Source organism: Anas platyrhynchos, chromosome 5 (assembly GCF_047663525.1).
Source record: "Anas platyrhynchos isolate ZD024472 breed Pekin duck chromosome 5, IASCAAS_PekinDuck_T2T, whole genome shotgun sequence".
In the NCBI taxonomy this organism is placed as follows: Eukaryota; Metazoa; Chordata; class Aves; order Anseriformes; family Anatidae; genus Anas; species Anas platyrhynchos.
This window is the reverse complement of record NC_092591.1, coordinates 21,240,959-21,253,443: the sequence shown is the minus strand read 5'-3', so window position 1 is coordinate 21,253,443 and position 12,485 is coordinate 21,240,959. Positions and strand designations below refer to the sequence as shown.

At 36.7% G+C, this 12,485-nt stretch overlaps 1 protein-coding gene across 2 annotated transcripts in view; it reads right to left on the bottom strand.

Moving 5' to 3' along the window:
* Nucleotides 1–739: 739 nt before the first annotated feature.
* Nucleotides 740–12,485, bottom strand: part of SEL1L (SEL1L adaptor subunit of SYVN1 ubiquitin ligase) — a 30,421-nt gene continuing 18,675 nt past the window's right edge. Inside the window, exons 13-21 of one of the 2 annotated variants that reach the window (XM_027457957.3) lie at nt 12,135–12,212; nt 11,374–11,436; nt 10,432–10,519; nt 10,002–10,150; nt 9,212–9,377; nt 8,469–8,540; nt 7,230–7,402; nt 5,445–5,573; nt 740–4,676 (exon numbers count right to left, since the gene is read on the bottom strand). In XM_027457957.3, the coding sequence (XP_027313758.3) occupies nt 4,473–4,676; nt 5,445–5,573; nt 7,230–7,402; nt 8,469–8,540; nt 9,212–9,377; nt 10,002–10,150; nt 10,432–10,519; nt 11,374–11,436; nt 12,135–12,212 (1,122 nt within the window). In that variant the 3' untranslated portion in view covers nt 740–4,472. Of the gene's footprint in view, nt 4,677–5,444; nt 5,574–7,229; nt 7,403–8,468; nt 8,544–9,211; nt 9,378–10,001; nt 10,151–10,431; nt 10,520–11,373; nt 11,437–12,134; nt 12,213–12,485 lie in introns of both variants that reach the window. The other variant, XM_027457956.3, reaches the window with a different exon arrangement.

The following is a 12,485-nucleotide window of genomic DNA, read 5'->3' as shown; positions in this document are numbered from 1 at the left end:
ACTACAGTCCTTGAGTTTTCCCACCACAGAAAGCTTGTAGGCAACATGGACTTGCTTATCAACCTGCAAACCTAACCAAATCCATTCCATAGCTTCCATGAAAAGTGCTTTTGAGATAGTCAAGTAAAATAAGCTGTCAACATCTGTCCCCACCTCACCTGAGCACATCAGCAACCATGTCTTAAGCCACAGGCAATCCTGGAAACCTGTCACTAAGCTTGAGCTACAGGAAGGCAAGCCAAACAAGCCTGTTTTGTTGCAGGACAGTCTCAACAGGTGTTGAAAGGCTCCTCAATGCATGGAGTCTGAAGGGACAAGTACATGCAAAGAGGGCTGAAATGGAAGCGAACCTGTCAGGCTCCCTTCTTCAGTATCTGCTTCTAGTCATGGTGTTATCCACATATTAGTATGGACAACGCAATAGTAATGCTAAAGGTATTAGTCTTGAGTCACGCAGCAGTTCTGTCTGCTATAGACAGTACAGATGTTGTATACACTAGAAAGTGTCACACAGAGAGCAAGTCTCTAGCATAGATGAAAATACAATGCATAATTTCCACCCCCCTTTCTATGCCTCTTAAATTATATATGTGTATGCATGTATTTTTAAGAGGAATAAGAAGTGAAATGTGAAATGTGAGCATCCTAATAGGAAGTGAGGCATTTAGTAGTGACAAACATCCATACATATGATTAACAGTTGATGTCCTCCATTACCAAAACCACTGTGAACACAGGGTAACCACACAGGTGGTAGCTTTATTTCACAAGATTAAAGATACAGTACAAAATGAATCTGTACATCTTTCTATTAACAGAATTTGTTTACACAATTATATTACATTTGACCAGCCTTTATACTGATTTTAAATACAAAATAAATTTACAAAAGTCCTACAAGACCCTTTAAAGAACTGCAGCTGATAAAAACAAAGGGACTATTTTTTGGGGGGGGAACCCTATTTGCCATATGCACTTGCAGTAGTTCTTAAACCAAACTAAGTTATCTTAGTTTAATATTCTCTGAAATAAAAATAGAATTTAAGTTTGTTGTTGCCTATCTAAAAAGGAAACAACTTCCAAAGGTGACTGTAAACCCCTGTAATATAATCCTTATAGGTCAAAACTAGTATATAACAGGTGGAAACTAGATAATGCATAGTCTTAGAAGTCCTTTCACAACCCAAAATTTAATGTTCTTCTCAAAGAACATTTCTTTTCCCCCACTTTAAAGTTCAATAAGAGAAGATGACCAAAGCCATGAAAGATGACTAAAAAGTGAACAAAGTTATGTTTCATAAAGTCTCGTTGTGATATTTGTATCAAAGGCCTTAACTGCCATTACATTGTCCTATGATGGGCATATAAAGCAAGGAAAACTATTTCAATAGGCTAAGCTCTGGGGCAGGAGGTAAAGGGAAGAACTAGAATCTTGTTTTCTCAACATTTCAATGTTACTTTCAAACTGCAGGAACAGCTGATGTGTTTGATTAATAATGTGAGATGCAGAACAATGTTTTCCCCCCATACCTTTCCACAAGTTCTTGTATATAGAACTCCCACTGACAACTATTACTGCTCTGCATCCTCCCCTGCAGGGAGAAGAGAGCAGGTGTCTGTGAAGTTCAAATAGGCTCTGGCCTATGTTACTACAAAGAACAGTTTTTCCATTTAAAGAACAATCGCATACCTAGAAAGGCTTCTCTTAAAATCAAGTTTCTCTTCTAAAATAATTCTGCGTATAAGCTATAAGACAATCTGTGTGCTACCAAAAGGGAAGAGCACTTCACTGCAATCAACTGAGCAACCCAGTTCCTTTAGGAAAAAAAGTTTGATAAGCCAAGTACACAACAAGAAACATTGCTAGTAAGAGTTAAACACACTTCCCTCAGAATGCAAGTTTCAGAACAGAGTAGCAAGGGATTGTCACAGAAACTGAACTGATGTTGTCTAACAACCAATTTAGAAAGTATATTCATTTCTTTAATCCCTGAGTTAACTTATTACTCATGGTAACTACCTTTTTACTACCACTTCATTCATACAAATGTCATCTAAAAAAAGTTAGTGATAGCAATTTGGTGGAAGTGGGGAAAAAAGCAGAAAGACTTCCTTATTGCTTCTGCAAAAAGCAGTTCTTTAAAATGAAATAACTCACTGATCTTCAGCCATGCTCTTCTGTTGGTTTCTTAGATGTAAAAATGCATCAGTTCAGTGAAAAGTGAGCTGTAAGACTGTCACATGGCAGTAATGATGCAAATAGAGCTTTTAGAATTTAGTTCTCATAGATTAAACAAAAACAATTTTAATAAAGCAGTAACAAAATTGTTAAACATCCTAAGAGACCAATGAACTAGTGGTAGTTAACTGAAAAACATTTTCCATATAATTTTTAATTTATTCATGCTGAGCTAAGAAGAGCTATTAAGTGACAGAGGCAAAAAAATACTCCAGAGGAAGTGCTCAGAAGTCAGATATCTTAGAAATGCAGCTGGGGAGTTGCTGTACATTTTAGATACTACATTAAAGATTCAATACTGTTGCATCTCATAATGATGATCAAGACTGAAACAAGACATTCCTCTATCACTTGCTGCAACCCTCCAAACTTTAACGAAAGATTCGTCAACCAGCAAAGGCATTTTGAAGCACTGAAAAGCTCTACCTATATTTTAATACTAAATCATCCATGACACTTCAGTTTACAGAAGAGTGGATTTCTTATCCTCTCCCCCAAGCTACAGATATATTAATGCAATGGTTGCCTTACAAATGTATTAAATATAAAAACAGATCAAGTCTGAACTCTACAGCATATTGACAGGTTGCTGCCAATCCACTGGAGGAAAAAAAATGCATGAAAGGAAGCTCTTAACCATTTAAATGCAGCAGACTTTGACAAAAAGGTACAACCTCATCATTTGTATTTTTCTGCTTTAAGACAGCATATTCAGAGGGTTTAATGCTAGTACAAACAAATATTTAACTGCCTTTGCCAAATAAGAGCAGAAACATCTGTATTTGTTACACCTAAGCTATTCCCTCACTGCTTCCCACCCTCAACCCCTGAAATTGTAGTTCAATGAAAAATTGTCACCAACTCAAAACTCTCCTTGCAGTCTAAAAACATCATTCCACAGGTCTTATTCTTTATACTCACTAGAAAGCCTTTGCACTGACCTGGTGTGATCAAGAGGCCATAAACCATTAGCTGTCTTTATCTTTGGATTTTGTTACAAGGGATCCTCAGATGGCACAGCCATTCAGACATGACTTTCTCACGTATGCCAGGTACAAGAGAGGTAGGCCATAGCCAGAGCACTGCTGTGATCTAACATATGATTTTTATCAACCAAACTTTGGAGTAGCATCACTAGTTTAAGTCCATGCCCTTCTGTCAAGTATGCATCTCTGGGGCCCTTTCTCTGCAGATATGTTAAACAGATGCACATGTAAGATACCACATACATTTCAGCTGCAAGACCACCTTGCAATGCAGAGAACATGCGGGATCATTGAAAACTAAATACAAGACTCCCACTACTAAAAAATACGTAGGCTAACTCAGTTTTCTGGCTCTGTCATTTCTTCAGTGTCCACTAATACTTGTGCTTTCTGCAATCTAGAGTCAGTATCTCTGCAAGAGAGAAGTTAATTTAGGAACATCACCAACTTGTCCTTATGTCACTAAGGACTGCAAATTATAGTCTCCAAAAGAATTTTAGAAGGATGCAAGATCTGGGCACTGTGTGAATAGCTTTCAACAAATTACCATCACAGCCCCAATCTGTGCCAGCCCACCTCCTGGGCTGTAGACCCTTGACAACTGCCTACTATACAGGTAATACTCAAAACAAAAAAGCACAAATGCAGAGTGACATTTGCTAGCTTAGTTTTACAGAGTTTATAAATAATCCACATTAAACCATCCAGGACAGCATAGAAGACCAAAGTGTAAGAAATAAATGAAGTAAAGATTGCAGAAATACTTGGGATGCAGATCAAAATGTAAGTTCATACAGCTCTAGCCTTTTTAGACTTCGAATAAAGTTCAGCTTCTTGGACTGAGATTGGCCATAAAATCATTACTATTATTTTTGTTTTTATAGGGCAGCTGCTATCAGGCAGGCAAACACCTTCCAATGCTAACCTTCTCTCTCTACAAGATGAAAAGGACTTTGAATAAAGAGGAACTAGATACAGCAGGCAACATTTTTGTAGTAGCACACTTCTGTGTTTCCATGAAAAAGCCATAGTGTTATTCCATTGGCACTGAAATAACATTCAAATCAGTTTCAAAATAATTTTCTTATCCCTGAAAAAAGGCATCATTCTAAGCAGCTTTCAGACTTTTTCCTTTATAAACTTCTTTGTGCCTCTTTTGTGGGAGGGACCATTGATCCAAAGTCCTAAATCACAATGAAAATTGTTCCTTGTGGAAGAATCCAGTTCTTTCACTGAGGCTCTTGTTGCTATTGTGGTGGTTGATGCTCTGGTGGTGGTTCTTGTTGAGGCACAGCTGGCCGCAGTCCTGCTGGTCTGGGAATTGCCTGATGTTGCCTTTGTCTGTAAGCTATAATTGTTCCCAGAAGCAAGGTGATGATGGTCATAAGGTAAAGGTCCCACTCTGGCCCCAGCAGCTGGTCCATATCAATATGTGAGAATACCTCCCTTATCTAAGGAAAAGAAGTCCACATCATCATGTCAAACTAATATCAATAATCTGGGTAGTAGCTTCTGGGAGCACTACCTAAACATTGCCTCAATCCATTTCAAACGTTTTGATTGTCCACTGCCAACTATCTTAGACTTAAATTCTGTCAAATGTAACTGAATTGCCTGAACTAAATGGCAATAGCTTTCCTACCATTTGAATTTATCAAGTAATCCAAAAGGCAGTAAGATAGAACAAATAGTTGACATTATATGCAGAAAAGTCACCAAAATTCCAAAACCACAAAATGTAATAGATTTTTCAGTGCCATCATTAAGAACAAATTTATCTTAGATAGTTTAGCTATTGTGCAGAGCAACTTTTCCAACAGGAAAAAGGATTCGCACAGGATTCAAACAGGACTCAAGTGGGATTGATGCAGCTGAATATAAAATTAAGAATTAAGGCTACAAAAATTTGTTTCTTAAGCAGGTATTACAATAACTTGCTCAACTTTGATGGCAGATGCTCATGGATAGCTGTCAAACAGGTTTGAGAAATTCTCTTCAAGGGAAGAGTAGCACTAAAGAGCACTGGCTGAGCACATTTTAGTTTCTTGTAATTGCGTAAACAAGAAGAATCATGGCTTCAGTAACTTTAATAAGTAACACCAAAAAAACTATCCAGTTTTCAGATGGCTCACATGAGATCTCTACAAAATAAGAGCTCTATTTTTAAAAGATTGAGTTCCAAACACATTTTTTCCTCCCTTTAATTCTACAGTACTTACATTAATTTCTCGAACATACTGCACAGAATAAATCACTCCAAGCTTGCAAAGTGCTAGGAAGACTGGAACCTGAGCATCTGGGCTTGCTTCAGCTGCCATGTCATAAAATCGTTTTGCAAGATGAATATCCTACAGTTAAGAAAATACAAAACTCAGTTCTGAAGAACTCAAAGTTGCCGTAAGATCTAAAGGTATTTCTAGAAGGAAACACTGTCATTTGATAGTGTATACTCAAGTATATATACAAATGTATACTCGAGTATACTCTATCTGCAATGCCACACCAAGCATGAAAAGACTAAGAAAACTGAAGTCAGGTAGGAGAGCATAGTGACCAATTCCTCCTAGTTATACCACAGCGTGCCTGCAGCTTCCAACCATTTCTGCACATATTCCCAAATTAGATTTTACTTTTTATCCTAAACTGACCTAACTCACATTAATGATTGCAGTGTGCCAAAAGCATGAGCACCAATAGCCACTTGAGGGGATGCCTAAAATAGTGCTCTCTGCTGGGGAAATTGGAACAAGAAGGTGACTGTATCAAGAACAGAGGATACATGTAGTTCAACTTTCCCTGAGATTTTTGGCTCTGCTTCAGATATGTACAGTGTAAAGTTAAGATATCTGAATACAAATTGCTTATGTTCATTCACGCTGATGGGAAGAACAGGCCTGTATAAGGCTTACTTCTGCAAGTGTGCAAAGTTGGCAATTCAAGAGAAATCTCCATGCCACATATTAATTTCATCCTGATTGTGGAATACCTTAATTATTTTCTGCTCATTATTAATCATTCTGCATTATTAATCATCATTAATCATTCTGCTCATTTCATCATCATCAAAGCTTAGTTTTATGACATACATGGAAACAAGTGTGAAAATCAGTATGTGTATGAGCTATACTAGATCACATTTTAGTATTTTAGTTCAATAGGACAACTTTTGAGTACTCCTTGAGCCTGAAAAAGTCTGCTTGTTCTGTAACTATTTAAAAGAATTTCCTTATCTCCTTTGTAATATGCTAATATCAATGTAGGAGATGATACTAGTCATGGCTTATTTTCATTTTTAATTAGAAAGCAATTTGTTCTGTTTATATATATTCCTCACTCTCACTTAACACATCAGAAGACTGCATGAGTCCAAGATTTAATGCACAAGCCACTGAAATATCTTCCCAAATCTTAGAGAGTACTATGAGAAAGTCAATTTAAGAAAATTAACTTATTTTTAGCAGCATACAATTTTCATTCTGACTTGGCCAACATTAAATCTATGAAAAAAGTGATCATTTGAAATTTGTAAAGGGGCTTAACATTTGGCTTTGACATAGTATGAAAACCATCTACATATAGGAAGTGTAACACAGTCTGTAAGACAGACTATTTATTCAGTAAGTAAATAGTGAATAAAGGAAAAGCTGTTTCAAAGAAATACCATATTTACTCAGGATTTACTCAAAAGAACAGTGACCTGAATTGAAGCCATGCAGGCCACACTATTGGACTGTTCTCCTTAACTTTGGACTGCTTGCAGTCTTAATGACATGGATGTGGGTAGAGGTTCCCCTGTATCCAACTCTTAACAGTGAAAGTCCATAGTTCATTAGGCACTGTTCATGCTAAAAATCTGTAATATGAACCATCCACAGGCTCCCAGTGAAGGAACAAACTTGAGCAGTAGACATCTGCTACATCAAGAAACATGCCTCAAGCTGCCAGTTATATAGCTACTGGAAAATGTACTGAGAAGTGGCTGTGTAATACACAGCTTAACTCACCTGCTTGATGCCCAATCCCTTCTCATGCATGTAGCCCAGATTAAACATGGCTTGGGCACTGTGCTGTTGCTCCGATGCTAGTCGATAGTGAATAAATGCGGTTTCATAATCAACATCGGTACCAAACCCATAAAAATGGTAATCTCCAAGTTTAATTCTTGCAACTGTATATCCTATAAACAACAGAAAATAGCTAGGCAAAGAAGTCCTCCTGGCAAAGAAAGCCTCTTAGTTTCATATGAAGACACTATAGGCTCTTGTTATTCATTTCTACAGTTTGCAAAAAAGTTTATCCCTCCCTCACAGATTTTTACATTTTTTTAAAGGAATATTTGACTTTAAATAATCCAAATCCAACTGACTCTTATTTTCAGGAAAGTACTTCTCCCAGTAATCCTACCAACATATCTATTACAATTTAGTGGTATCAGTTGAAAAGCTATATACTGTCATTCATAGTCACTTAGGAAAAACTTGTTATATGATCATTAAGGGCTACAGATTTGTTTTCAAAAGAGACAAAAACTTGAAAACTGAAGTCTCTGATCATCATTGGGTAATTGATTAACTACACTATTCCCTCAATTTCTAATTTTCTAGTAAAAGCCAACACTGTAGGTCTACAGATTTTCAGACAAATCTCATGCTCCAATTGCCTTATACCCTCCTCAGTAAAAAGCTGGAAAAAAGTTAGAGAACTTGCACTGATATGCATAACCAAGTTTGGTTTTGCCTTTTTTTTTTTTTTACAATAAGATCACAAGCATCAGTTTAAACTCTGCCTGGTTGGATAACAAGGCTACATTTTTGATCACCGGGCTTTGCTTGCTTTGAATAAGAAATTGCATTTCTTACTGATGACAAGTACCAAAATTTTCAATGGTAAATCTATTGTTCAAAGTGGATCTTTTTTTTTTTTTTTAAGAGAAGTCAGTAAATCTGTTCCTCATAATACTGCTCTATAACAACATACAGAATGACAAGAGAAAAACTATATTTGTGTTTTGTTCTTTTTACTCTTCACGATCTCAGAATGGCTTGTGACTGCAAACATACTGCAATACCAGTGGAAAAAACAGCAACTAGGCTCATGTAACTAATGCTGAACAAAAACAGGTAAGCTTTTCCCTCCTTCCCACAGATAAGCTTTTCCCTCCTTCCCCATTTTATAAAAACAGAATCAGACATCAGCTGTTCTTCTAAAAACAAGCAAATCGAAATTGTGTGGTACAGACTTACCTTGAGAAGCTGCTCTATTCCAGTGAAGCAAAGCTCGAGGATACGTTTCATTTTCTCCGACTATGCTAGCTTCTTCTAGAAAAGAAATTAATAGTTAAGTGGGAACTCAGTATGCACTTGCAAGACACCCCCCTACTTATATTAAGCAGGCTAAAATGAATTAAAAACTGAAATGTGCTATTGCCCAAACAAGATTCAGCCTGTCTGAAATTACTAAGAACTTCAATTTCAAATTAACAGAACCAATCAACTCTCTTCATCACTGCTTCAAGTGTAGAACAAGTTCAAAAGCTGAAAAAAGTTGAGCATTTAGAAAAGCCATTACAAGATCAAGAACAAAGGAAACTGAACCTTGTATGCCTAGCAAAGGCCAAAGGTAAAAACTAAAGCTAGTGCTACATTATAGATTTAAAAGCAAAGATGTTAGGCCTGTGTTTTGGAACTCTGGAGACCAGAATTTTCAGCACTATACCAATTTCTAAAACATTCCCTTACAACCCTATTTGTAAATCCCAGAAATCACAATTTTAATGTATTCTAACTTTTAGGCCAGGAAGATATAGAGGTGAAAAAAGACTGGCAATTTTCCAGTGTGAAGAGCAGGAAAGGGGATAGAAGTCCCAATGAAGCACAAACTGACCAAGAGCTACTTAAATACACCTTCAAGCATTCTGAAGTTCTACTAAATGGACTACTACAGGCCAACTCTAAAAAAACATCTCAGTACAAATTTGAGTTCTTACTCTGATCAAGTATGAAAGCAGCATTGCTTTGTGCAACTTCATAGCCTTGTTCTGCCAAAAGAAGATACTGAACAACAGCAGAATTTGAATCACCATCTTTATAGCTGTTGTAGGCAGTCATAAGTCTTTCAGACCAGCGTCCCCGTTCACAAACGTTCTTAAACAACTGCGGAGGAAAAGAAAGCAGGTTGTCAGGAACTTCAGAAATTGAGAATTTTTTTTTGGCATGAACTAAAAAAGTAGGTAAGCCTTGACATAAGCCTTTTTTGTAGGAGGTAAGGCTTAACATTTGAACACCTGTTCCCAGTATTTGCATTTCACAGAAAAAGCTCAATACACAAACACATTACTTAAGACAAACTTACTTTAAGGTATCAGTTACTAAGCAAACATGCCAAGATTCAGATGCTTACTCAAAGTAATGATTAATGAGCTTTCTAAGAGCTTTCTATTTCTCAGCTTAAATGTAACACTTGAAATCACATCTATACGAAGAATTCAGTACTAATAAAAAATTTAGGTTTGCTTTGTACTACATCCTTCTGTTTTTTTTTTTTTTTTTTAAAGCTAAGAAAACTATTACCAACTTGCCATACCAGAACAAGAAAGATTAAAGATTTTTCTCATGAGATACAAAGGTTGTCAATAATATATCACTTTTCCTTATTACAGCCTTGGCTCTGCAGTCACCAATGGATTTTAACTAAGACAGTTTTCTTATGTAAGCTGACATGGTCATATCCAATCATTTGCAAATTAACATTTGACTTTTATAAATGGATGACCTTACCTCAACAGCAGTATGACAGGATCGCATCACTCCAGTGCCAGTAGCATGCATCTGAGCCAGATTATAAAAAGCCAGAATATGGCCACCCTGGGAGGCCAAATTAAAATATTTCAAAGCTTGTTTATAGTCTCTCTTGACTCCAATACCATCTAAAAAAAAGATCGAGTCAATGCTATTCATTTCTCATAACAAGCAAGGTTGTATAAAATATAGTACAAAAAAAAGTATCTCAAAAAAAAAAGCTCTCAAAAAAAGTATTACAGAAAGGTGTTATCAAATTGTTAGGGAAAAAGCAGATAGAATAACATATAAACGCTGTGCAGTAACAACTCCACATGCAGTATGTCCATGCTTCTAACGCCACCTAGCGAACAGTTACTGAAAAGGCAGTTGTTTATACTTTGTGAATCATCATTTTGATGCCACTTACTGTAATACATGGAACCTAGTTGAAGTTGTCCATCAACCCATCCCTGTTCTGCAGCCTTCTGGAAATACTTCAGTGCTAGCTCATAGTTCTGCAGGAAGATTGGGTCCAGTCATTAGAGCTTTGCAATACAGCACAATTTAAGTAAAGAAAGAACATGTCTATGTGCAAAATGAAATATCTATAGACCTACATCATAATAATAAACAAAAGACATGCTAGATGTACTCTGAAAAATTGAACAGGTTGCTCAGAGACTGTGGAGTCTGCCTCCTTGGAGATACTCAAAAGCTGCCTAGACATGGTCCCAGGCAACCTGCTCTGGGTGCACCGATTTGAGTGGAGGCTGGACCAGATGACTTCAGAGGTCCCTGCCAACCTCAACCATTCTGTAATCACTACTGGCTACTCTGAAAGCTAGCATTCACATACAGAATTACAACAAATAGTTTTAATTAGCAGAACCAATGTCTTGCTCTGTTTTTAAAGCAATTGACTCCTTTCCTCAACTTTTGTTAATTCAACTGTTTGAATATCTGTTTATATATCTAATTATAAAGCATCTGATAAAAACCCTTCACATTGAAACTTTTAATTAGTTCATTTGTCATGTTGCTTTTCCAAAGTGTTCCTCCAGTCTCACAAGAGACAAAACTGGGGCAGTTACGACCTGCTAGCTTCAATTTTTCTTGTGAAAGTATAAAACTTCAGCTAAAGATTTACTTTGCTCTGCTTTTCTAACAGCTTCAGCAGTATTTTCAAACTTGTTAGAAGAACCTCAGCTTTTAGTAGCTGTTAACTCCAGAGTGATTTATTACATTTCTTCATGAAGTTTGCAGTACAAAATAGTTCATAAGTCTTCTACAGTATTTTCCTCCAGATGAAAAGCTTGTAGACAAGTTGCACAATCAGCTAGAATTAGAAAGATGACCATCAAAAGCTTACCACTGGAACACCTCTTCCATACAAGTAAGCCATTCCTAATCCACTCTGCCCAACTGGATTACCCTGAAACAGGAAAATACTCCTGAAAAGAAAGTCAAAATCTACAGCTATATATTCCAATTGCTACCTTATTAACAACAATAATACTAATAGTGCTGGAGAGAAGAGCAAAAATGCAAGGCCAGTCTATTAAGCAATGGTTATTTAAGGAGAAAATAGCATCTTCAGTATTTATTTAGTGACCACACAGGTGATTACTATGGGGAAGAAAGCTTTCAATGCTAGTTATGATAGTCTGTGTACTTTCAAAGTGTTGCATTTGATGTAGAACACTTACTCACAGAAAGTTGGGGCATTAATAACTTATCTTTATTTTTTTCAAGTTTGCAGTGTTCTGGATGCTACAGAAACTCCAGAAACAACTAATTTAAGAATCTGTTAGGGCAGACAGGTAGCTGCCCTGTGGGCTGTATTATTGACTAGCACCCCTGTAGAAATATGTACCATTGTATTCCTTCAGTATCAGGACAGGCAATGTGGCACATCAGAAACCCTTAGTAAATGTAGGAAATAAGCAAGTGAAGAGATCCATGACCAAAACTGGAGGCAGCCTACAGAACCTTTGAAGGGGAAGATTTAGTTACAAGCTAATCTGGGATAGAAGTGCAGGTATGCACATTGAAGTGCACAAAGAAGCATTTGTACTGCTAATCAAATCTTATAGCGCATTTGTTGTATTTCCAGCTAACAGATAATCATACCATATCAGCAGCTTTCTTGAAATACTGAAGAGCTGTTTCATTGCTCTGAGGTACAACATCACTTCCTTCTGAGTACATCTGAAGGAAAAAGGCATTATTGATGAACACCCAAGTAAGTCAATTCACTGTAGAGATAACAAAGCATTGTAGCATTAGACAATTCTAGCTATTATTTTACAAAATAAATACATTGCACCAAAGCAGAAGACATGTCCCTATGCTGTAATTTTGAGATTCAGAGGGATTAGCTTCCAATGGAGAATTAATTGCCCAGAAAATTAAAAAATTTGAGTGGTAATATCCTTCACTTCTGAGTTGTACCACTGTGGAGTAAAGAACACAATCAGGCAA